Genomic DNA, 27613 nt, shown 5'->3' with positions numbered 1-27613 from the left:
GACCAAAGCAAGACAACTCTAGGTCTGAAAGCACCCTTAGTCATCATGTACACATTTCTTGATCATTATTAATCAAAAACCTCATTGTGCAAATATTCTGTGAAAGCACCAACAGTCAGCCCTACAATATCGTCGCAATATCGATATTGAGGTATTTCTCCGTATCACCCAACTATGTGATAGATTCAGCTATAATTATGATTAATAATCAGTTTAAGACCTAGTTGCCAATATCAGACAGTAAACTGTAAACTTTTTTCACATTTAAATTCATACACAAATCACATAACATTGAGAAGTAATAAGGCCATATAATACCACTGATTTTTTTTTTTTTTTTCCAGTGAGTTTTTCCAATCTTCAAGGCAACCGCTGGTCCAACTTGCAAGGACTTGAAAGTCTCTAATCAATCACTGTCACATGGTTTTGTTTTATTATTGTCTCAGTTACAGTGTCATTGCATGTTAATGCAGTTGAAAGTGATTTGAAACTTCTGCTGGGACAATGTTCGGATAAATATGCTACACTCCTTTTTTCCTAAAGACAGCACTGGTCACTTTGGACTGCAATTAAATTGAAAGACCTCCCTAAGGAGGTCACAGTTTGTCATGTGCATCTGATAATATACACTACAATCAAATAGAAAGGTATTTATGAGAAGTGTATACCTGTGCTGAGAGAACTTGAGGATCATGACCCAACTTCTCTGTAACTCTCAAACAATATTTGTGGGCAAACACAGTAAATTAACATTAGTGCAGATGTTGACAGGGCACACCTGGACGAGATTAATAGTTATGACAAACCCCTGTGTCCTCCCATCAGCGCAAGTCTCCTCAGGAGTCTCTCTGCATGTGCAGCTGACAGATCCTCTGTGAAAAGCACTGAGAAAATCTATGGAGGCCTCACAGCCTGACACAAGCGCTGCAGGCTAGAGCGCTATCATCATCACACACACTCACTCACGCGCACACACACAGACAATGAACACTTGCTCCTACAAAGGGCTAATCAAATGGCAAGGTCCGTAAATCTAGCCAAGACACAGGTATGCAGACTGGCTGGGTCTTGCAAGCAGCAGTAAGCAATTTGGCCTGGAAAGAAAGCATGATGACAGTGGTCTGAGGTTACGGGCATATGGAGTTTGATTTATGTTTAATGAAAAACTGAAGCATGTGAACAAAGCTAATTATTTTCTTTGATTAGTAAAATGCTGCAAAGAAACAGAACAAATGTTGCCAAGGAACTTGAAACAAACACAAGGAAACCAGCAGCAGAAGCTGCCACAGTGAGGAGACAAACAGCCAGTGAGCTGTTTGTGTGTTTCTGCCTGTGATGTAATGAAGATGAGGCACAGTGCCCGTGTGTTCAATCACTGCAAGCATGCAAGTCAATACCTGCTTGTGTACTTCAATATCTGTGTGTGTGCATCACAACTGTCATGTGCACAAATGTGAGCGTGTGACTTTCTATTGTGACTCTGCAATGTTCGGTAGCTCAGCAGGTCGAGCGAGGCATTGACACCGTCATGGTCGGGGATTTTATTCCCAGCGAGACCACCCATGTTAGAAATGCCACTGTTGGCTGGGATCAAAGTGTCCACCAAATCGCCAGTGGTGGTCCTCGGGGATAAGATCATGAAGCATGTTGGAGGGACAAAGCACATTCCTAAACAGTCAAATTGCCCTGCAACCTCAAGCTATAGCTCCCAATGCCGGCTTCTCATAGCTACAGAAAGTCAGCTGCAGAGTTTCCATACAGATAGATGAATTGTTCTACTGTATGTTTTTTAACACCAAAACCATGGAGTGACGTGTTTTTCTCCACTAAATATACTCTGACATCACGGAGCAACTTTACTAGAATTACTGAGTCAGAATGAACAAAGAATCCCATGCACAGGCAATAACTTACACTCACTTTATGAATGATGTTTCAACCCTTACTTCATCAGACAAAATCCATTTAATCAAACAACTTTTGCACCACATGTACGCAGATTTCACAGTGTGCACTGTTATTTAGTTGCTTCTTAATCAAGAGCTTTTTGATCCTATACACCTGACAGACAGAAAACAGACATACATACACGAGATAAATACAATGCTGACCTGCGGATGCACATTTAACCTGCGTCACATCTGTTTATGACTCAGCTGTCACTCTTTTTGTCTGTGCTAGTAGAGACTAGTTTGCATGCATGACTGCAACCACGTGAACTTGCGCACTCACAAAATATTGTCCCATATGCAACCATTTGGGGTGCAATCAAGACCTCTGTTACATACTGGCATTACTGGTCAAATCAGCCAAACCTGCTAAAATCAACAGCGTCTGGTTAAAAAGCCCACTATACTGCTGACACACTGAAAGTCCTAAATGTGACATGTTATGCGTAAATACAGACAGTGTTTATCAGTTAGCAGTAACTGAAATCATTGTTCTGTTGGATTTAATCCTTCATTCGGTTGAAAATGGAGATTTAAATCATCCAGTTTAAAGAGTTCTAAAGTTGATTATATATAGAAAGACTGAACACACATTTGAACCGCTGTTAATATATAAATGCCTGTAAAATAATACTCAAATGTAAGTACTAAAGAGGATTAACAGCAATAAGTTGGAAATTCCTGGCCGTGACATCACCTGCAGACATTGTTCAGGTTGATTCAAAACTGAAAACTAGAGCAGGAGCAACCTTGAACTTTAAACATCTAAATTAAATCTTCAAAAGCCATAACTGCAAGTGTCTTAATGCGTTAATCACACAAGTATTAGTTCTGAAAGAATAAAGACATCCTCATTCCAGTAAAATCAAAAACATTTGCACACGTTGTGTGCAAGACAACGGTCTGCAGAGCATTACACACCCTACTTAATGTCAGTGTAGAACAAAAGCAAAGGGAAACTCTACATTGATAACTGCAACATGTGTACAGGGTTACACCAGGCAATACCTTTCCCTCCTGGCGCCTTTGCCCTTGCACGCGCAATCCATCTAAATCCAGCAGCAGGCATCCAAGCAGCAAGTACCATCCAACATGGCAGAGCATGACTGCAGGAGACACCGCAGGTCTGTCTGCACCTCAGCTCTGCTCACATTGTACCCACAGGCAGAGCTCTGCACAGGAGGCCGATCCAGCTCCCAGGAGACACACCCACACACCTACTGGGTACACACCCTTCAACTAGTACCAACCATACATCTTGTATACACAGTGCATCTAATCTGGCACATGTAGGAGACAGAAGCCCCTCAGGGTGGCCTTTGTTCACGCTGAGAAAGAGCAAGACAAGAGCACATTTACAGTGAAACTGACAGAAACAATGTAGTGTAGTCATATCTGGAACAATTTAGATTTCAAAACAACCCAAAGTCTTTTAAATAATAAATAAATTCTATCGCTTTCACCCACAATAAGGGAGAGCCGCACGGCACATTATAGCACATTTAATCCTAAACGTTGAAAGTATTTGTCACCATTCTGCTCACCAAGCTAGATTGAATGTGAGAGTGAACATCTGATCGCAGCGAGCTATTGGCACATGACGCTAACCGCAACATCATGGGCAACTACAAATCTGCTAAAGTGAGTAACAGCTCTTTCCAACTGGAGGAAGCAGAACAAAGAAAAACAGAAACAGGGGTGGTGTGAGGGATTCCCCACTGCTTTCACACATGGGTAGATTTGGGTTAAGGGGAGCCTGCACACTAGTAGATCTTAAAAAAAAAAAAAATCCCTAGAGGCGGAATTAGAGTAGGGGGAAAGCCGCAGCACCCAGAGTCAGCGAAACAACCACAGTTGAGAGAACATTTGCGGGGGAACATGCACCAAGGATTCTCTGGGGTTGGCTTGATTTACACACTCAGAGAGGAGACCTCCTGTGCATGAAAGTCAGGAACAGCGGGGCAGCACTGTGTCACAGGAAGCATTACTTCATGTCTATTAGGAACAAAAGGAGAGGTGGTCTAGGGTAAACAGAAATATAAATAAACGAGAGCAGAGGGAGGTTGATTTGAGGTGAACACAACCTCTGTGGGTGCTTAAAACTGCAGGGCAGATGTGCGGGGGGAAATCAATGATCTCTTTTTAATTCTAAACAACTTCCCGGCACGTCTTCGTTCCCCCCGCCACATAATAGCTTCCAGAGATCTCCGCTGTCTGCACAGAAAACGTAATCCCTGTTGCATTTTAAGAGCGGGACCTGTAGTGAAGTGGATTACCACTGGGAAGAAACAGAGAGGAGTTGCTGATGTAGCACTCCTGTGACAACATCCCATCACCTAGCATTTAACCACAGCTGATTTATCTTCACAGCATAGATAACCCAAACTAAATTACAGTTTACGGGAGGAAAATTATTAGTTTGAGCCTGTCGGGACCTCTGGCTTTGAGAAAGTTGTTCTGTGCCTCCTGGTGACAAAAAGAAACTAGGGCAACAACTCTTCCTCTTCTGTTTCCATCGCCTTCTTTCCACATCTTCCTTCCCTTTTATCCAAGCATCCCCTCTTTCAACAACCCCCTTCCTCTTGCGCTCCATGATTTGAGGGCCTCCTGGCTTGTCTGTAATTACTTTATTGTATATTGGAAACAGTTACGAACGTTGCCAAGCAAATGAAAAGTTACTGCTCAATCTACGGCAAAGCGCATAAAAGAAAGGCTTGACAGTGTGCAGAAACATCTTGTTGATTTAAAAACAAAGGCATGGCACTCAGATGCGCTTTCATATTTTTACAGCAAACACAAAGCATGTTTCCTTGTCCTTTTGTTTTAATTTAACAGAGAGTTTGCTCAAAGTATTGTGTGTCCTTTTGCCGAGTCTTTGATGCATCGTGCAAACTCAGAGGGTACCCCAGAAATACATGACCTTGGCTCCAGAATCCATCCCGCCAGATGGATTGTTTGGAATTGGTTTAAATCTTTATACTGTCTTGAAAAACGAGGGCTCTGGATCCTGCTGTATCTCTTCTGTTGCTGCTCTGACATGTCCGTCATCTTCCTGCAGTGCCAAGGGTTTGGTCGAAGAGCTTCAAGCGTGAACAGACCCTTAAGTGTTTCATGTAACCTTTAACGGATTTTAATGACCTTTAAAAAATAGCTCACTCTTTGAACAACTGAAACACAGAGGCTGAAAACATTTTAAGATGGCTACTATGTGAGGTACACATACGTAGAGACATTCAGAAAAACACACTCCTTATAATGCCAGAACTTTCGGGCTATAGTCAACCAGAGAAAATCTTGTTTGACTCTTCAACAAATAGACTGGCCGGTGCAAATCTGCATGACTGCCCTTTACCTAGTAGCGCTGTGTGTACAACCAAAGCATTTTTTCCTCCATTCATCCATTTTCATCTGCTTATCTGGGGCCAGGAAACAGGAGCAGCAGGCTGAGCAAAGTACTCCTGACGTCCCCTTCCCTAGCAATGCTTTCCAGCTCCTCCCAAGGGATCCTGAGCCATCCCCAGGCCAGGTGAAATACACTATGTAATCCCTCTAGTGTGTCTGCCCCAGAGCCTCCTACCACTTGGACGTGCCTGGAACACCTCTAGGCAGCCAGGAGGCAACTAATCAGATGCCTGAACCACTTCAGCTGGCCTGTTTGGAAGCAAAGGAGCAGTGGCCAGCATATCTTTTTCTTATTCTTTGCAGTGGGAGCACTGTGTATTAACACTATGCTGCAAACACCAGCAGCATTACAAGGCACTGGGCATCTATTTGGCACTGAGCGCTGCATGTTTGCAGAGAGTCAGATGTTGCGCTAGTCTTTTTCGTTGCCGGTCATTTTGACCGACAGGGTCATAAAAATCCGGTCATAATCTATTTTTACTGGTCATTTTAATTTTCGTTTTTAAATGATAATAAAGATATTCAAAGACATTTAGTTTTCATTCTCTCGTTTTTAATAAATCCAACAAGCAAGTTATAAAGTGTGCATTAATAAGGACATGAACGAAAAGATGAACAGACATCCACACACTCCTGCCATTAGGCTTCGCCCTGGACACACCAGACGGCACTAATGCGTCCGGTGTGTCCAGGGCGTTATGTAGTTATGCCTGTAGGCTCGGTGACACGTAATTAAAATTGTAATGAAGTGATTAGGGTGTTGAAAAATGTGTTCGGTTATGCACTGTTGCGTTATTTTAAATTATAAACACGGTATTTTCTCCTCACGTTCCACAGTGCATGCTGTTATTTTATTTTGAAAATTGGCCAGATTCTCTCGTCTTTTCTGTGTCCGACTTCCTGTTTGGTACGATCCGCTCTATCCAGCTTGACAGAAGCGATCGCGGCTCCCGTGAAAAATAGACCAGATGCTGAACTGAAGCGCTGCCTCTACTCCACGGGCGCTCCGCTCTGCTCAGCGGCCGGCGTGGACAGTCAGATAGGTTAACATGGGCGCTGACTGAAAACAAACTTGGTAGGCATACGACCCGATGAAAGCAACACCAGCGATTTTTAAGGAATGATTCTCATTGCTCAGACAGTCGTATATCGACCAGCCAATCTACTAATTGCCTAGAGGGTGTTAACCCGACAGACCTTGTCTAATAATCTTTGGGTCTTTAAGTTTTTTTTCAGCATCAAAGTAATACAGTGATAGCTGTCGATACACTCATGGTGTCCATGGTTCTACTGCAACAGAATCTTCACTTTTAATGGAGCATATCTGGGAAAATTCAACAAATTTAGGCTTAAAATACTAAAAACTGCTCTAAAGCATTTTTGAAAACCTGCAGTTGAAAACTTCCTTTACTTCTTACTATCATCATCATCCCCTTTGTTGCAACAGAACTGAAAAAGTACAAAGCTGGGAGTTACCATAACTCCATTTTTCTGACAGAACCAGATGGTACCTGGCTGTATCTCAGCACTATAATTCAGGGGATATTACATTATATCACAATAGCATCAACACTGCTTTAATGGTTCTCTTTTTTTGTCTCTGATATGATCATAAAGCATGACACACACTAATCACAGAGCTCTGCAGACAGAACTGCAACTATCCTTTAGCAGACCCCTCATCTTAGAGCCAAACCCAGCAGGATTTACATTTTGCACGCTGGCAGAAAACCATGCAAATCACAAATAAAAACCAACTGAAGTGGTTCACTCATCTGCTGCCGGGCCTTACTGGAGCTTCTTGGCTACAGCAGATATTTAAAGACATCCTGAGAGGGGAGTTGAAGAGGTCTGTCAGCATATCTACCTGCTTCCTTTTCTCTTAGTCGCTAGGAAACCAGGGAAATTTGTCTGTGTTGAGCAATCTTGTTCTCCAACAAAGCAGCATTTAGAGCAGAACAAGAGCATAACTAATTGAACTGTATTGAGATCAATGAAGGAATGTGATGTTTGCTGGCATGAGGATATGTTATTTTTGGCTAACGCTGTGAACATGACAGGAATGTAACGCACAGACGATTTGATTCTCTGCTGCTTTGACAGTTAAGGAATGATATCAGCTTTTCGTCCACACCGGTGCACAATTTGCATTGGTTCAGCTCTCCTGACAAGCAGATGATACAATATCCGGAACTTGATGACATCCATAATGACAGACTTGAAGGAACTCTTTTTGGACGAGAGATAAACGCAGGCTAACCTGTCGATTTGACTCTCTTCTGTCATGACTTTAGAGTGATGTTATCAGGAAGTTTCAAGCTATTTGTAATCCTCATACCATCTACAATTTGAGGAGTGATCCTGCTGTCCAACTTTTGTGGGTGGGTAATGGCAAAGAGGAGGGCACCTTGGTTCTTCAACAGGTGATTAGCTTAAATCAGAGGGCGTGGTGGCTGTGGAGCAGCTAGGAACGACAAACTGCTTTTGTGCTCCGTAACGCCATGGCGTAGGAGTTTCTCTCTCCGACTCATCTTCCTGGAGAAAATCTAAATTTACATTAACTGTCACTCTATAGTGAATTAGAAATGGCTCCCAAGACAGTTTACAGTCTCAGAATTTATTTGCACATTTCAAAAATAACAAAACCAGCCTGAAGAATGATGTGAAGAACTAACTCTAACCTGAAAAAGGCTGGAGGTGGTCACTGTAGCGGCTGGTTGTGGTGGTGGTAGCAGAAGTTGCGTTGCTGGTCACGGCAAAGAATTTTGGCACAGTTAACTGCTGCCTGCTTTTAATCGCTGACTTGTGACTATCTGACAGCATGTGTGATTTCACCGCATTGACGCCCATTGTGCAAAGTTTGAAGATCTTTTTGCACACGCTGCAAAATGACTCTCCAGGTTTACTGTTGACGGGCTTTAAACAGGTTCTGAATAGTTCCTCATCCAACCACTTCTGCTGAAATTTGCATTTTCCCATTTTTCCGACATTTGCTAATATTCCCTCCGCTCTTTCGCCACAGCACGAGCACGCTCACAAAACGTTACATTCCAAGCATCAGGTGTTGTGACTTTGTGCACCGGCTGTAAACAATAGCCAATTAAAGGGTTCCGCCTGTCAATCATCACATTATACTTCTGATCAAAATTATTAAATGTTTATATAATCAAAATAAATTGTGAATAACAATGGGTTTTTTTCCCATCAAGTGTATTTAATTTTTTAATGCCTCTGGACATCAAATTTAATGCTTTTTAATGCCATTTAAGGCCTTAATTTTCGCAAAATCTATTTAATGACTTTAAATGCTTTTAAATGACCCGCGGAAACCCCGTAAGAGGTAGAAACAAAATCCTCCATCACATACGAGAATACAAACTCGAGCCCCTACACAAATTAAGTGACACAGGATTATGCTAGCATAAAATAATTATAGAAACATCACTGAACAGCACTAAAACACAGAAAATTACTACAAGAGCAATGTTGCTTACCTCTCCCATAGACTACAACAGCAAAAGGGGAGAAGTAAGGCCCTTTATAGGTGGGGTAAGGTGAACGTAGGGGTACAGAAACTGAGTATCAAACGTTCCACATATTGACTATGGAGGCCTAAGCGTGTCAGGTAACAACAACTGAAATTTTTTCAAAATCTTAAAGGCCAGTTAGAATAAAAGACATTCTTTAAGCTTGCTCTTATCAATATTTCTGCATAAACAAAGCACCAGATAACATGTAATGTGAAAGATGTTGCGTGTGGTGACGAGAGAATTATCACTTCCCCTCAGCATCACAGAGCACTTCAGCATCCTTCAGCTTATTGTTTTGGTTTTCCACTTGGCAACTTCACTGTTTTCACTTGCAGCGTAATTTCCCAGCAGCAGCAGGCAGCTGTTTTCAGCAAATATGCGTGATAAACCCACTGTACACTAACTGTGCTGTCAACACAGCAAAGCGTTTAACAACTTACAAGCCAGACATTTCCCTTAGAAATTGGTGGACAAAAACAGAGCAGAAATACTGGACCTACATTTGCCACGTGGGCAGCAACACAACTCGAAATGGAGCTGAAGTTGCACTGTCTTTGCTCCATGTGTGAAGAAGGCGATGATTCATGCAGATTTAAGGTGATCATCAGGAATGTCATCTGTTTGGAATAAGAGAACTCTTTTAGTTGTGGGTACTTTGTTAATTAGCAGCCTTAAATAAAGGTCAAACAATGCTCAACCTTTTGTAACACTTTAGCTTTATAAGGACATTAAAATTCCACCCAGGGTAAAGCGTTTAATAATCAACTCATGCCAGACACTAAATAGAAAACTACATAGACCCTGGTGGACTGACAGAGTCATGGAGAAGTGTCAAAATGATGGATCTTTTTTTTCCACCTCTTTGTTTTTGTCTCAGCTTGCCAGTAAAAGCCATTGTTTGACAAGTTTTATGAAAGAGGCCTCTCTAGAGACTTGAGTGGAAACACTTGGTTGCGATAGGATATGGAACAGAGAGTGTTATGACCACAGGCGGGTGTGCGTCTACCTCACTCTCTCTGACAGATGCAGCTTTAGGGATCAAGTGTGAGCCGTGTTATAACTATTTATAAAACTGAAAGCCCTCAGACAAACTGGATTCACTCCTGTGGTGAAAAAACAATCAAACACAAGCTCTGTCATGTTCTACCTCGCCCTCCCGTTCTCACACATATGCACACTGCGTATGCAAGAAAATCCACATTCATACACACGTCATTTTACAGAATTAAAACTTTATAAACCAGAGTTGATGATGCTTTCTTCATATAACCTGTTTTATTCAACCAAAAACTTTGAGTGATTCAATTTACTATAAGATAAATAAAAGAAAAGCGGCAAGTCTTTATAATTGGGAAACTGGAAGCAACAAATGCTCAGCTTTTTTGCTTGATAAGTATATTAAAAGATACACAAAAATACTAGAATTTACAAAAGAAACAAATTCTGACTAATACAGGATGTGTCCATTATGAGGGTTCAAAGCCATAAGGATACGCTGCAGTTCATAGCTCTGGTTTTGGAGTTACATGTTTAGCTAAGGTCCCTGACCTCCACGAGTGTTTAACATCTTAGCACACATTGAAGGAGCTGTGCATTAACTGGGCGAGTGCCATGTCTCTAAAGAGAGCACCTGTCAAGGGAGTCTGTGGCCCCAGACAGGACATGCATCAGAGTCAGGAAACCCCAACAACGTGGCCCCGCAGTCAGAAATGCTACGCTTCAAAGCGGACAGCAGCAGACCTTAGCGAAAGAGAAATAGATCTTGTTAATGTAGAAGCCTTGTTTTATTTCTTTTCTTTCAAATGTGCAGATTCTGAGGAGAGCCAGAGACAGGGTGGCTGCAGCTCCGCAGGTCTGCTCTGTGAGGGTATAATGAGAAACAGGCTGCGGGGAAACAAAGGCTGTGTCCAAAGTCACTCCCTCATTCACTGTTTCTTACAAGATAAGCTGCCATTGAAAGAACATTTCAGTCCTCTAATGACCATTTCTACTCATTACTCACCCGTGCCATATTGTATCATGCAGAAAACATGGCATCTAGTGAACAAAGAATCCAACGACTGAGAAAATTTAAATTTAAGTTCTAGGTGTCGACATTTAATAACAGCAAAACTATATCTAAACATCCGTTTACAAACTTTCACCCAGCTGCTGCAGTATAATCCAAGTCTCATTTAACCAGCTGAAGGCTCAGTACTTTCCATCAGGAACTAAAAAGAAAGAGAAACGTATCTATGCCCTCTTCAAAGCCAGACTCCATTGACAAACACAGTCATTTTTACCCCACTGAATATGGGAGCTGCTGGTCTACTGCTTCTGCAGTTAGTTAGTTTGTGTTATTGTGTGACTTTGGTGTATCTAAAATAACCCTTTCCAACACCAGGGTCAGACAACACAAACTACCGGTCGAAGCAGAGGTAGAGCGGCAGTTCTTGTGTTCAGGACAGTAAAATCATGTTTTTGTCAGTGGAGTTTGGCTTTGACGAGATTAGTTCCACTTTCCGTTAAGTTCCCTGCTGGAAAGGACCGTCTTTTTTGGAATTAATGAGCATGCGACTGGATAACTGAGACTTGGATTATTCTAAACAAGTTGTGCATGAGTTCGTAAACAGATATTTTGATATAGTTCTGCTGCTGCTCTAAAACTCAAACCCCTATGACTTTTCTCAGTTTTTGGATTCTTCGTTCACAAGAGGCATGCGAGAAAAGTTTTCCTCACAAATTCGATGTAACACGGGGTGAGTAACTGACATACAAATGGCCATTTCGGGGGTGAAGTGTTCCTTTAACATTTAATTTGACCCGTTGACTGTTTTTTTTTTTTTCTTAATGAATTTGTCGTTTAGTCTATAAATGTCAGAAAATGCACAAGTTGCCAAGATAAATCTCTTCGAATTGCTTGTTTTGTTCGACCAGCAGTCCAAAATCCAAACAAATTCAACAGACCATGACATAATAAAAGCAGCAAGCATTCATATTTCAATAGCTGGAAACAATAAATGATATTTTTTACTTATTCTGGGAAATACACTTGATACAACTACTATACTAGATATGCATGGTGAATATGTAGCTGGTTAGCTTAGTTTAGCATAAAGACAGAGATAAAGGAGGAAACAGCTGGTTGAACAGACAGAGACAAAGACACAGGGACAGACAGACACAGAGACAGCCAGAGGAGACATTTTCAGACACAATAAAAACCAGAAAAACAGAACCAGATGAACGGAGAAAGACAGATAATGAGAAAGAGATGCAGCCAGCTGAAGATATTTCACTAACTATTACGATAGATCTGATGCAGCTTGTTCCTGCAAACATTCTCTACAACTGAAAACAGCAGGAGTGGCCTTTTTTGTTGACATCATCACAGAGGCATCCCAATGCCATCCTGATGCAGAAACTCTGTGCCTGGTGGAGCTGGCACGACACGGCATGCCAGTCTGCTGTGCTCTCCATTTACGACACTACTGTATACTATAAAGAGAACCAGATCCTCGCTGATTGTTTCAGGTATTTTGCATGGACATGAAAATGTAAATTCAAACCAGCTTTGCTTTTCCTTTCTTTCCAAACACATGGTCTTTGATTTGTTTCCATTTCGAACGTGCAGATTTCAGAAACACGGTTTATTCTGGATGTGCCAATGTAAACAGCTGCATGTATTTCAGGAACAGTATTTAGTTTGGTCTGGAAGATTAAACTACAACGTGCGTGTAGTCATAACAAAACAGATTTCTGAATGTAAAAGGCAGCTCATTAGGGATTTAGATGGACTAATCACTTTTAAAATATTCATCACCGCCACCACAAGTTTTAAATATTGAATGAAATCATTACTTCCTTAGCTCAGTAGCTCAGACCATAGGGACTTGGGTTGGGAACCGGAGGGTCTCCTGTTCGAGTCCCCGTCCGGACCAAAATATGGAGCGTGGACTGGTGGCTGGAGAGGTGCCAGTTCACCTCCTGGGCACTGCCGAGGTGCCCTTGAGCAAGGCACCAAACCCCCCAACCGCTCGGGGCGCCTCAACAAGGGCAGCCCCCTCACTCTGACATCTCTCCACTTTGTGCATGTATAGGTCCTGTTTGTGCATGTGTGTGTCTTTCGGACCTGTGTGTAATTGACAAGCAAGAGTGAAAACACTGAATTTCCCCTCAGGGGGATTAATAAAGGAAATAAACTTAATGTGATATATGTCTTTTTCAGACAGCATGTTGGGGAGCAATATTTAAAATTAAGGGGGAAATCCTAAGTGATAACTCAGGCTGTAAACTTCTGGTCAGTTGGTCGATTGGTTGGTCATTATGCTACTGTCCAACCAAATTCTAAGTGCTCCTACATTCGCTGGTGTTTCTTTATAAGACCGTGTGTCCATCAAAGCCTTTATTTTCCCTGCAGGAAATGGCTGTTGTTTCTCAGCACCTCTGTGATGGTTGGTTGCATCGTAGCCCTTGTTGGAGTTGCAGGATGGCTAACGTTAGCTTCTGGGCAAAAACTAGTCTCTCTTTGAATCAGTAACATTATATTGATTATGACATCATCAACCCAGAAGTCAGCGTCGATACTGTCCAGTTTGTCAGATTTTTCTCATTAGTCTTGTTCAGTGTTCAGTGGTGAGTTCAGGTGGGAAAGTGATACAGTGCAATGACACAGTTCAGTTTTATTTTTCACTGAAGGCATTCCACTTGCCTGAACACAGAGTCCACTTGCCCTGGGCAAGTGTTGATGTTGAACCCTGTGACAGGAAAAAAAAATGCTTTGGTGGACATACAGCGCTTCCAGGTGGAGTGCACTCAGTACACTGTGGCTGATTTAGATAATCTACACATAACATGCAGAGCTATTTCAGCCATCAACCAATCAAATGGTTGAACAGTGGGTTGCATTTCAGATGACCAAGGTTTTCTTTGGTTGAATACAGCCCTAGTGCTAACCTATTAGCTCTCTGACTCCCCTCAAACTAAACCTCAGATGACAGGCAATCTGGCCCGATTCTAGCAGTAGCATGCAGTGTTTGGCCAGCTTTACATGGACTTTTTGGTCGCACCCATTTTTGCAACCGTACGTCACTGCTGACGATGCACTACTGCGCTAAAGATGCACACCAGAGTTCAAGGGCCTGGCTAATGGGATCTCAAACAGAACACAGCAAGCCTGCCAAGAATGACTGACACACCCTCGACTTGGTTACCTGTGGGCAGATCAATCCTGCTGTCAGTTCACATGCAGGTTACTGCTCCTTCCACTGTCTTTGCTGTTTAGGTTTAAAAAGTTACGTTAGTGTAGAATCTGTGCCTGAACAGCCTCTCATGACCAATGTAAAGTAAATTACTGAAATATATATGCCACTGGCTATTAGAGAGACTCACCACTTTTCATAGAAAATGAAAGGAGGGAGCAGCTCCATCCAGCTCACCATTTGTGAGCCTTGTGGCTGATTGTTTTAGTATCATTCTGGTTAGGGCCACAACTAACAGTTGCTTTCATTATCCAGGGATCTGCTGGTTATTTTATCCACTTGTCTATTAATTGTTTAGTCTACACATAGCTCAGTCACAGCTTTAAAGGTCTTGTTTTGACTGACCAATGATCCAAAACTTAAAGATATTCGAAAAGAGAGGAGCATAAAATCTTTACATTTAAGAAGAGGGAACCAGGAAATATTTGGCATTTTTAGCATTATAATGGCTGCTGATTAGTTTTCCGTTAATTGACTTTTTGAGTAATACATATTTTTTTGTCCCAAATCCCCCCCAAACGTTAGGGGAATTGGTACTATTGATCCATACCATGCTCTCCTCTCCACTCCCCCACTGTTCAGCTTTCACATCAGTAATGTTGTTCTGCACATTAGTACACTTGCGTCATCATCTGCGTGACATCTGTTCATATTACGGTGTAGAAAAGCGAGTCAACCACAAAATCCCAACGCAATACTAGGGACTCCACCTTTGCATTTATTCTTACTGTTGTTTATATTCTGGAGACAATGTCAAGAATGACTCTATCGAATACTTTCTTAATTTATCACCTCTGGCTGTGCAATTCAGAGGATGAGACATGAGACTGGCATGTGCTGCACACATCTGCAGATTTTGGAAGAGACGGACAGCTTTGAGAGATGCCTTTGCAACCCTTCTGGTGGGCTCTTAATTGCATTAAATAGCATTTCATATCTGTGTTTTATTACAGGTGGTTTTCACACCTGATGTAGATCGATAAACTGTGCCTGGGTACAGTACCCAGTGTCCACAATGATCAAACTAATTGGACTTTGTGGTCCTGGCCCTGTTCTCTGATGTAAAAGACTCTGTAAAAGTTGATGCTCATCATGGATTAAAGGTTTTCTTGCAGAAAAAAAGAGCTCAGGAAAAAAGAACGTTTATGCAACATGAAGAAAAGAAACACTAGAATAAAGAAATACAGATGAACTGAATCATACACCGTGAATAATTGAACCAAAAAGTAAAATTACACAGTGGTTGAGTTACAAAAGTTGAAATCCATTATTTGCTTTGTTTGTTGTTTTTTACTGACTTACCCATTGTTTTAGTATTCATATAAACATCACCAATAAATTCCCTGATTGTTTTTTAAATAACAACCATAACACATGTGCCCTCGCTATAATTAATCACAACAGACGTTCAGCTCCAGCACCCAGATTAGCCTTTTTCCAGGCCACAACAAAGACCAGCGAGCAGACAGAGACTGATGGGCCAGAGGACAGACAGGTCAGGCACTCACACTCACACACATGCACATATGCAAAGTTGACCAGTCAGCCAAGGACAAGAGGTGGGACGGCTGGTTGGTGCCTCTGACGCCCGGGGCCCTGCACCACAGCGCTAATTAATGACAGACACCGGACTGGTGGTTTTACAGACGAAGACTGATGAAGCCAGTGAAACCAGACCAGCGGTTGGTATATACGACTATAGCTGCCTGTCTGTCCACAGCTGGATCTAATTACCATGACGACTGGTCAGCTGCCCACACTCTCCAACTACAACACCGGGGCACAGCTGTGAAACGAGGCAACTGCGTGTTTTTTTTCTGTTTGTTTTTAACACCTAAATGAACAGGCACCAAACATCCTACTCACAGTTCTGCTGAAGCTTAAAAATGTCTTGTCCTTGGGATCCCCCAGCAGGTCTTCCAGGTCATTTGAGGACAGCAGTAAATTCTGTGTGGAAACAGAAGGGACAATTTCTAAATTTAAAAAAGCACAAACAAAGACAGTGCAGAGCTCAACCGATGACTAACCAAACACCCAGCGTTGTTAAATTCACCAGACTGGATCAAAACCACAGGAGTCAGTGAAATTTTTATTTCAAATCCTCTGATGATCTTTTATCATGCTTCACAGTATATAACAGGTTCTGCTGTCAGAGTATTAACTGCAGGAGTCTGAATGTCTGGTGCATCTGGCTTCACCTCAAACACCTCAGTGACATGTCAGAGCCACGCTGTTTACATAAGCCAAAGAGTTAATTTCACTTGTGAAAATGACATGAATTTTCCGCATCTTTTTCTTCTCTCACCTCCAGGGCATTGTCAGTGCGTGAGGAGCGAGGAGGCTTGGGGGCGATCTCACCACAGCGGGGCGGATGGTGGCTGCAGTGTTTCTGGGCGGCGTCTGGGTCATCCATCAGGAAGGTCAGCTGTCGGAGATGACCCTGCGGAGAGGGAGACATCAATTATGAATTCAATTATGAATTATGAATCCTTCATGAGGAAAATGAAAAAAACTAAAATGTCTCTTGATGTACAACTTCATTTTGGAGAGACTACACCTGTGAGACTTGAGGGTCTTGAGGGGTTTGCACACCCTGAACATTTGGCTTTGTATTACATTACAAAAGATCAGTTAAAGATATACTATGGCAAGTTTTCCTGACTTTCTTGACTGTCACGACATGTCAGCTTCATTAAAAGCATAGCTGCAAATTAAAGCAACAATAGATGTAAAAACACACTGAGACAATACATCTGTGATCAGTTCCCTAATTTAATTTTAACAATTTTTTCAATCTTTTCCTCTTTTCCAATTTCTCATTTTATTTTGTGGAAGTGATCTATGTAAGTGCACTTGTCCTTTAAACTCAATGAAAAATAAAAGCTAACAAAATAAAAGCCTGGCACATTTGTTACAGGCGTATCAGTTTGTACAAGAAGTTTGTAGAACAGTTAGAACAAGAGGCTGCACTGCACTCCTTCTCGTGGCTGCTTGCGCTTTCCCTGTCCTCGCGGCTGCAACTTGCGCTCTCTTCATCTACTTCATCCCCACTGCTGTACACAATTTAAAAACTACAACACCCATAATTCATGTAGGAACTGCTGCAGCCAATGTGCAGCCGGCGGGAGCTGCAGGACGACTCAACCACCATGACCAGTTTTTAATGTTTTATCAGGCAATAACTACTCCAGACTCTACTCTACTGTAATTTTTGGGACAAGTAGGGCAGGATTCGGGATTCGGGAAAACTGCTTGGATTTCGGGTCTGTCCTGAATTTTCCGGTCACCCTAATGGGGAGAGCATGCAAACTTTGCACAGAAGGGCTCCCCCACCCTTGGTCAGAACCCACCACTCTGAAACTGGGAATCCTCTTGCCGTGAGGTGAAAATGCTAACCACCGCCTACTTCATCAACTGGCATAATGCTTAATGTTTGGGTTTAGGACTGGTGGTTGGGCAATCTGAAGACTTCACATCAGGGTGTGGGAACTAGAGATGGACTTTTCCCCCCATTTTCTGACATTTTACAGACCAGCCTACAACTCAAGAAAATAATAGGCAGTTGCAAACACACTGAATCAGAATGACTCTTTAGAGCCAAAGCTGTCAGATACATCTGCATTAAGCTGTCAACAGTTCATACAGAACATGTCCTAAATTTTAATGCATGAACATAGTATATACAAGGAATGGAGAACAAGCCTCAACATCTACACTCACAATTCAGGAGGTTTCTGAAGGTCGTGTATTTCACTGCAGTTCCCAGGGATCCTTACTTTACCAGTGACTCTAACATCGAGCCAAACACGACAAACAAAGCATCAGCACATATTTAAAAACCCCTGTCCTCAGGCTGTGTTTACAAGAGTATGACAGTGGGTGAGAAAGCATCTCTTTGTGTGTGTGTGTGTGTGTGTGTGTGTGTGTGTGTGTGTGCAGCTTGAATTTCCTTGGGAAACCACACAGATATAAAATCAATTATATCTGTGATATTAAAATGCAGATTTCTCCTTGTTACACCAAATTTAAGACTGCTGGTGCATATCATACAGGTAATATGCACAAAGGGCCCATTAGGGAGAAATAGAAAACTCATTTTAACAAGCTATTTGACCCACATTCTCAAATGAAATCCCAAGACAAAGGGAAAGAGACGTGCATATTTCAAGGAAATCGATCTGAGCTGTTTTTTTAAGTGAACGCAGAAATTCATTGTTGTGTGTAGAAAGATATAGTTTCAGAGATGCTCATGTTTTCTGCATAAAGAATAACAAACCTCTGGAACCTCTGCCAGAAATATTCCCATCATACCCTAAAAATAGGGAGAGATCAAACTACACATACGTCTGCTAGACACAGACATCTGCTGCGTATCTTCATATAGGAAAAGCCTTTCTACTACTTTATAGGCGGCTGATCATGACTTATGTAAGAAAGCAAACACAGATGCCCAAAACATACAACCTTCATTCAGCTATGACAATCATATTAATATTTATGTCCTACTTTGGTCTTAAAACGAGTCCATTAAAGTGATGCAGAGTGTGTCCTGGTCGTGCTGCAGTGGAGTGGATGACAGTAAGAGTTATAGATAAAAGCTGAGTACAGTAATGTATGCTTTAGCGTTACCAAACACAAAAGACAGTCCAGAGACCACACTGTCACCACCTCTGACTGTGGAAGTGCTCCGTCCTTGGAGCTCAGTAAAAAGCTGTCACCAGGGAAAACAGGCAACAGAGAATCCATTTTATCTGGTGCTAAGAACAAATCCAGATGCCGCCTCTATAACGCTCCCCCTCACCCCCATTGTTACACAGTCACACTGCCTGCTCCGGTCCTCAGGCTTTTTATAACTGGGACAACATGTGCACAACGCAAAGCCAGGTGCATTATGGGCCTTCAAAATCAGCCTTTAATTTTAGCGTTTCAGTTTTTGCCCTTGAGATGAAAACTTAAAGGACCATACAAAGTAATACATTGCATGCTTTTTAAATTAATCAGCATTTAACCTGCATTATCATGCAAGAGTAATGAAGCTTTGGCATGAATGAATGCAGATTTGGTGCTCTCTGTGACTGATTACACAGCTCAAGTCTGTCAACAGACTTTCACACCATATAGAAATTAATAAAAACCAAAAGGTGCCTGGAATGTGCTGAAAAATACATGTAATTAAAACTGAACTGTACATTTACATATACATACTGACTTTACCCAAAACTTTACATGGTTTGTACTCTGGATTTTACTTGTTCTCCTTGTGTGTATTTTCACATAGCCCAAAGACACGCAGGTTTTGTGAACGTTAAATAAACAGTGTGGAAGGTTTAGGGATTTTCTGTGGCATCTAGAGGTGAGAATTGCAGATTGCAACAAGCTGAAACTCTAAGATTTCCTCCAATCTTAACTGTTTAGGTTTTTCGCTGGAGCCAATTTATCTGCAGAGGTCTCTTTCTCTCCAAAACCAACTGTCCAGGGGCCTCATTTATAAAACCATGCGCAGGATCCATATTAATAATGTACATACTGACTAAAGCCAAGAATGCAGCCAAAAGTATTTGACAATTTCTACAATCTGGCTTCTACCTCACCATCTGCGTCGCCAATTTCCTGTCTCCAAAAGGCTTGTAAGCATGGTTTCTCCCATCAAGTCTTTTCTTAGGGATCACCACTTTGGAGTGGGAAGTGGCGTACACTAGGGGTGAGTTCGTGTAAAAAAATCTCTCAATGTTTAGAGTGGGTAATTTTTTCCGTGTAAACATGTACACGGGTTTCACCGCTGGGTGGTGCTATTACATTATACCAGTAAAGCCCCAGTTATCCGAATACCAGCCGCACGGGCCATTTAACCAACGTTAATAGAACAGAGCACGTAGGCTACTGACCTGTTGCCAAACCCAGTCTCACACCATTTCTTGTCATATTCACAGTTGTTACCGGCCAGCCCTTTGCTTTAAGACGGTGGCTGTGTGGGTGTGACGTAGTAGATGTTGTGGGAAGTAAAGCGGCGTATAGAGTGTATGGACGGGAATGCACTGTGAAAATAGTACTGTTCATGCTACGGTTGGTGGCAGTCTGTTTACAGTGTTTAGCTCCAGTTACAGCATAGTCTCTGTGAGAAGGCAGAAGTCAGTTCTGCATCCTCATTCTTCAAGCAGAGTTGGTCTGGACTCCTAGAGCTAGTTACCAGCAATGAGCCAAGTTGTAAAGATAATCTACAGAAAACCAGTGTCTCCCAACTATGGTTTGGAGCGTCAGACTGAGAAGGTAACACAGTCTATGACAAGTAGTCAACAATTAGTATCACCCCCTGCCCCCCCACCGCCCCAAAAAGTTTTTCGTGTACTAAAAAACAAGGAGGCTTTTACCAGGAGCTGAATTATCCACAGAGGTCTCCTCCTCTCCAAAAGAAATGGACCCCAGTGATTAAACTGGTAAAAACACTAAAGAAAGCAGTTTCACGTTAAAAAAAATCAGCGTTTTTCCGATGCACTTGTCACGAAGGGTGGCTGACACAAAAATGCAAGTGGCCCTTTCTAGAGCTAGTGTTTGGTTTGTCCATTCTGCTACTGTAGAAACATGGCAGTGCAACACGGCAATCTCCATAGCTGTAACTTAAAATTGAAGTCAAGTGCGATGTCTTCATGTCGACTGAAGAACAGTGGGTGGGTCGAGGATGCTGAACTCATCCTCTGTCCAAACACTCATCAGTGTTTCCTCTGTAATTTTATGTAACACTGGTGCTTGGGAGGTAATTGAGGTTGTGGTTGGAGCAGGTTGCAGCGATTTCTACGCATACTTTATAAAAACAAACACATGGTCTCTAAGCATTATGTGCTACATGTCTTTGTGTCTGTGATGAAAAGGGAACGGGGTAGGATAGGGCCACGGGGCTGGAATATCAACTTGTGTGTTCTCCCCTGTGTGTGTGTGTGTGTGTGTGTGTGTGTGTTTGTATGTGCTGCAAGGATGAGCATGTCTTTTCAGACTAAATTCAAATGAACAGGACTGTACACATGTGGCTTATTACCAGGCAACAGTTGTTTTAAATATCATCTGGCTTTTGCACAACCATCTGGTCATATAATATGTGTTATTGCACACACATGCAATATAGCTGCATTCCAAAAGTGTAAAAGTAGAGATTTTAAAATCCAACAAGGGCCATTCAGACACTCCTAAGTTCACCGTCGAGTCAGCTGAGTTTGACCTGAGGTTGGCAGAATAAAACTTAATGACTTCAGCTTCTGGGCATCTTGTCAGTGTTTAGAAAAAAGCATGGGCAGACAAGCAGAATAGGGTGTGGGGTTGATGACTATAGGTGGGGTTGCTTTTGTGTTTTCATTTTACATTTTATGATCAGTGGGAAAATGAAAGTTGCAAAGCTGGGCATGAAGATCAAACTGGATAGGAACCACTTACTTCAAATGGAGTCTCAAAGCCCTCGATGATGCCTCCAACCATGAGCAGCCCGTCAGTGCTAATCCCCATGCCGTGGTACACCCACTCCACACTCTCCAGCAGGGAGCAGTCCACATACAGCGCCAGCCGTTTGGCAGACACACTGATGGCCACATGGTGCCACTCTCCATCAGAGAGACCGCTGACTGGGAACCTGACAAAAAGACACATGGGTCATTATGTAATCACATGTTCTTGGTTTTGTTTGCCTTGAGATGAATGTCTGCGTGAATTAATCTAGGAGATAAGTTCAAATCAGGTGTGGGCCCTCGGACTGTTAAATACAGATGCTGGTTAAAGTTCAACCCTTTTTATTTCCCTTAACTTTGAGTGCTGGTGGGTGGCATTTGTATAAATCTATGTATACAAACACTGCTGATCTATTGTCCTTTAGCATGGTAAAATAAAATAAAAAATACATTACAGAAGTGGAACAGTATCCAAATTAAACTCCTTTTTCTTTAAAGGCAGACATTCTTTAACATTAAAGCTCCATTAGTTAGGGTGCAGAAGAATTCCTCAACAAGCTCACACACACACACACCTCTGATATAATACTACCTTATAAAGTATTTATGGCTACTGTGTTAACTACCAGTAGCCTATTTACACATACAGCAGACAAAGAGCAACATTATCATCCTGTTGGAGTTGTGCTTGTGTCCACTTGATAACTATTCACTATCCTTTTAGCTCTGTTTTCATCTCCAACAGCTCCACTGGCAGGTAGTGCAGGGCTCAACAATAGGGACTGCCCGATTACCTGGAGCCACACCGGGCTTGAAAATCTAGCAATTCACTTCACCGATTAGGCAAGTGTTGAAAAACTATCAAACACATGTTTTTTTTGTTTTTTTTTTTTACCAGAGCTGACGATGGAAGTAGCTAGAGAGTGAGCCATCTCACTTTGTTTTCACCTCTGTTCAAAGTTGCACATGCTCAGTATCGATCAGACACTCACAAGAAATGGTGGCGGGTAAGGACAAAAGAGCTGAAATGCCAGTGAGCATTTCAACTATCCTGGACAGAGGAGTTTAGTTGGGTGGTGTTCGAGGATGTGTGGGGAACTCCAACTATGTACTGTGCAGTTTGTGGAAAGTTTGAGAGCAAGGTGGATACGATAAACCTCAAGGTTCGAAAAAACATTGCTGGAGTGCCATAACAAAAGCATCTTGCTTGCATAGCAGATAGGAGGGCTGCTGACAGCCCCTCCTCCAGGGCCTTGCTGGTGCTTGTATGAAACAGGAACGCTGAGCCAAGTCAGATAATTGCAAAACTGATTACCTCATCAAAAAACGCTGACAAATTTGTACAGGGGCAAGTAAGAATTGCCTTTGGGCAAATAGATTCCTGACCCACTTGCACAACTGGTCGAGTGAAAAAAAAAAACAAAACAAAAAAAACCCATCAATGTTGAACCCTGTAATTTACAAAGTGTTTAGCAGAGTTTGTTTGATTAAAATAGGAAACGAGGTTCAAGACAGAATCCTGAAACTACAGTATACAGTAAATGTGCTGTGAAAACAAAACAAAGAGCTAAAAGAGGCTCAACATTTTTGTGGAGCTGAAGAGTTACTGTGGGAGTAACTACAAACAGTCATCGTTCCATCTATTGTTAAAAGTGTACTTCACCACTGTAGCATCACACTCCTACAATACTGCGGGAGCACATTTTTTTTAAAATAAAAACTATTACAAATCAATGCAGCAGAACCAGATATATTGTCTTTGTTATTCTCTGATGCTGCATTCCAGTCACAGCTGGAGGTCGAATTTTCCCAGTTTATGTTTCCAACTTCCTACCTCCAAGCGCTCCAGGTGTATGACGGCAAATGTAAACAAAAACCTTGGCTGACTGTGACAAAAGGATGTTTCTTTGGCAAATTTGCACTCTCAGCAGTGCAGCGTCATAGAATAAATAAACAAAACAGACGCATAAGGCAACGGACACCATTCTACATTTCATTCCCATTCTGAATGGACCACAAATGACTCACAAACATAGCAACGGACAGCGACTTGACAGAGGCAGCAAACTAGCTCGACAACATGGCCAAAGACAAGTATAACACTCTACATATTGAACTGTGTGGACCTTGAACTAATGACTAAGGATAAATCTGGACCCAGTGGCTAGACCAGTTGGGAACCACTGCTTTAAATTGCCTTTTAGTTGGTGGTTTGCTATTTACAATGTGGTTTCCGCGGGTGCTGCCATTGTTGTGTGATGTCAGACAACTGCTTTTTTGTGAAGGTGCTGTAGATGGATAAACCCCAAGTTTACAAGTAAGAACACTGACTTTGAGTGGCACTCCAATGTACTTTTCCTAGTAGGAGTTGGAAATTTTCGAGTTCTGAGTTGTCTGGAACGCAGCAGTGATTTGGGTGTGTTATGCTAACGGTGGCTAATGTAGCCTCGAGCCTCTTGCCTGCAGCAGAGATGAGGAGTGGGCTACAACGGTGTAGCAAGCTCACTTCTTTCTAACTCTACAGATTTTTTTTTCAATTTCAGACTTTTAGGCCCAATCCTATTTCTACCCCTTAAATCTTCCACTTGGTATTGAGTGTCCTCATCTGTGAGATAATCCTTGATGAGGGAACTGAGAAATATTAGGGTAGAGATCTTTCCCTAAGAAATGGGACACCACTTCATGCATATCGGTGTGGCCGACATGCAGGCATACATCACGCGTAGTAGCGACACAAGATACCGGTAGTCAGTGAGGTTTGAAAATGCCAGCTCCAGCGCTTGTGTTGTGGCGTGTGCTATGTTTAGTCTTCTCCGTCTGATGAATCAACAGAGAAGAAATGCTGAAAACAGGAGGCGCCTACGACGTCTTCCAGTTCTGATCAATTTTGTTCGGGTAAGACGATTTGTTTAAATATTTTGACACTGTGTTCAACTGAGTTGCTGATGAGTTTACGCTAGTCCAACCATCTGTTGTTTGTATAGCCTACATTCCGATCATACAGTAACAAATTGTTTTCCAATTTGCCGAAGTTGCTGACTTCGCAAGGTGTTCTGGGAAATTTTATCTTCCACTTCGTTGAAAGTGTGGGTCGGGGCTCCCTTGGAATCTAGGGCGGGTTTTAAGTGTTGGAAACCACTTCCACTACCTCAATTCTGTTTTGGGACACTACTAGCCTAAACGTGAACGCGCACAACCTAGTGCAAGTGAGTATTTCTAGGGGAAGTGCGGGTATTGGGAGAGGCCCTTAGTCTTCACTTCATTACTCATCAATTTTATTATTTTTATTTCTTAATTTACTAGAGTTTGTGCAGCTCCCTCTGGAGCCACAAAAAGCTTTGTACATTTTTTCCACATTTGCAGTAGTGCTCCCCAAGATGTTCCCCTTTAATTCATGAAACATTCATCAGTGGAGCTTCAATGTCTAAAAGACCCACTATCGTCCTCTGGAGGTCAGCTGGGCTCTAGACCAGGCCACCGAAAGACATACTGCTTTAAAACAACAACAAGGTAAAGGATAAAACCCACCATGTGCCAACAGTACAAGATAAGTATAGTATCTCTGTGTGTCTATCTTTTGGCCAAGTTCTGTTTGCTGTCTTGCAGTGATGAATTGCTTCAAGCTCTGCAGTTCACGAAGATGAGAGACCTGCCAAAGGACGCCTAATAAATCATTTAACCAGAGAGAGAGCCAAGCGCAATTCCCAGTCGAACAAATTCACACATGCTGCAAACAAATACACTTCCACAGAGCTTTCCTCTGTCACACAGACGCACACTATAGCCAAGAAGCAGGAATGGGCATGAGTGGTCCTCATTTACCTGTGATGGATGTTGTAATCATCTTCTGACGTCTGGATTTTTTTGATAACAGGTAATGCATGAGGGTCATTTGCATGTACTTGCAACACTCAGTATATACATAGCTTGATTTTTATTAATTTGGCTCTGGAAAAGAGAAGGTAAAAAACAAAGAGAAGTGGGCTTACTCATAGTGTCGCTGCTGTGTTCCTATGAAGATGATGGCGTAAGTGCTGATCCGCAGCTGCAGCATAATGTGGTTGTCGGGGCCGAGCATGGTGAAGACACTGCATTCAACTTTCTGAGAACTCCGCAGCTGCACCAGTAAACTGAACTCATCTGCAAAGCTGAACACAAACATTGACACACACCATTTAGCCATATATTAACTACTCAAAACATAAAGGATACCACCAGTAAGATTTCACCCAGTGAAAATGTTACCACCAGCTTTTACCTTCACATACAAGTAGTAGGCAGTATTACTAAAGAGTTACTATATGGAGATGCAGATGAAACCATACCCGTCTGCGAGGAGATATCGAAGAGGGAGAGCCAAGGTGGAGTACTGTCCCACTTGTAGGACTGGGCACCTGCTGTCATCCCTAGTCATGGAGGCGTTACTGCTCTTGGACATCTGAAGAGAAAGCTCCTGCAGGATGTCCAACTCATCTGTAGTGAGACAGTTCAAGAGAAAACAGCTTAAGATATGAAGAAGCTTTGTTACATGAAACTTTCATGCAGACGTTAACATCAACACAAACAAGCAGATAATATTGTGCTACAATGTTAGAGCAGAATGTGCTACATAGCATGTATAAGAGCCCACTCCTGATTCACCAACAGGATGTCAAGCTGGGGTCAGCAGTTTCATATTGTAGCCAATGGGGAAAAGGATCAAGATAAACTTTGAGCATACTGTAATTCCAGTGGTGTGAGAGAACACTAGACGTTTGCACCTGGCTCTGTACTTTTTAGCTGTGAAATGAGAAAGTTTGTGACTCAGCCACCATGTTAAAAACAATCCCGCCACAACAAAGCACCACCCACCAGTGGAGCAAACTTTCTCAATTTAAGCCCAGTTCAGACCAAAGATTTGCAACAAGATGAGTTGAAACAAGCAACTACCTGCAATGTGTCGTTCTGCAACGTTCTAAAACCCTGCTGGTTCACACCAATGCAACTCGATGAGATGGTGTATCATCTCTATGCAACAACTCTCTGTACTTCCATTCTGATTTTCAGCTTTTCAGGCTTATTTTGTGGCTGAATTTAATTTGTAGCTTCTTAAAATATGAATGAGGATAGTGAGATACTGGCTACAGCTGCATTTGTAGTAGTGATGAAACAGCAAAAACCATTAACAAAACGGGCAACAACAACAACAACAACAACAACAACAAAAAAACGGGGCCAATTAATCAGTCAATGAGAATGTGTGTGGGGGCATAAGCACATATAGCAAGCACCAGCAGCGACCCACTGTCGAACACCATGAGGAAGTAAACAGAGGACTCGGCGGGGACGGAGCACCTGCCACAGCAAGCGAATACACCGTCTGCGGACATTTTGCCTTGACCAGTGGACTTCACTACAAGCCTACTGGCTGTCGCAACAGGTGACGTGCTTTACATTCTAAAGCCAGCCGCTGGTGATGTGACCAGGGAGTTACAGGGGACTCCATCAGCTGGCTTGAGTCGAGCTCAGACTAGTTCTAAAATGGTTTTGTCTCGTCGCAAATAATTGGTCTGAACTGGGCTTTACAACTGATTACTTCACTAAATATGTTGCTGAAAAGAAATCAGCAATACAGTAACAGAATCTTGATTCATATTTGATCAATGCTGCCTAGTTTGACAGTTTGACCGAAGATCACGAGCAGTAGTTGAAGTGACTGACAGCTGTGTTAAAAGCTTTTCAGCTCTAACTGATGTTTTTGTGTTTTTTGCAAATGCCATTAGGAGCACTATGAGAAGGCAGCGGAGGATCTGCTCATTTATCTGCCTCATTTAGTTCTGAAAGGATAGTGACAGTTATAAATGTCCATAAATGCTCGTCACATTTGCTACAAAAGTTATCTGCTTTACCTTTAATGTGTGCTACAAATGGTCTCTTTACAAACGTGATTTATGTTAATATAATTGCACTTAAGGGTTTGCGTTAGCTCGATTTTTCATGCTCAAGGCAAAAATCTGTGAGACATCTAAGTGATACAAATTAATTTTCATTACAAAGGGAGTGGAAGTAAAGAAACAGAACTT

At 42.1% G+C, this 27613-nt stretch overlaps 1 protein-coding gene across 1 annotated transcript in view; it reads right to left on the bottom strand.

Annotated features, from left to right (window-relative positions):
* Positions 1 to 27613, bottom strand: part of si:ch211-196i2.1 (collagen alpha-2(I) chain) — a 148300-nt gene that overhangs the window by 79744 nt on the left and 40943 nt on the right. The window contains exons 2-6 of the mRNA XM_049604679.1: positions 25877 to 26024; positions 25541 to 25699; positions 21544 to 21736; positions 16427 to 16561; positions 15988 to 16068 (exon numbers count right to left, since the gene is read on the bottom strand). Coding sequence (XP_049460636.1) covers positions 15988 to 16068; positions 16427 to 16561; positions 21544 to 21736; positions 25541 to 25699; positions 25877 to 26024 — 716 coding nt within the window. The remainder of the gene's footprint in view (positions 1 to 15987; positions 16069 to 16426; positions 16562 to 21543; positions 21737 to 25540; positions 25700 to 25876; positions 26025 to 27613) is intronic.

The sequence above is a fragment of the Epinephelus fuscoguttatus genome, linkage group LG18 (assembly GCF_011397635.1).
Source record: "Epinephelus fuscoguttatus linkage group LG18, E.fuscoguttatus.final_Chr_v1".
In the NCBI taxonomy this organism is placed as follows: Eukaryota; Metazoa; Chordata; class Actinopteri; order Perciformes; family Serranidae; genus Epinephelus; species Epinephelus fuscoguttatus.
Note: the sequence above shows the minus strand (reverse complement) of the source record. Positions and strands in the feature narration are given on the sequence as shown.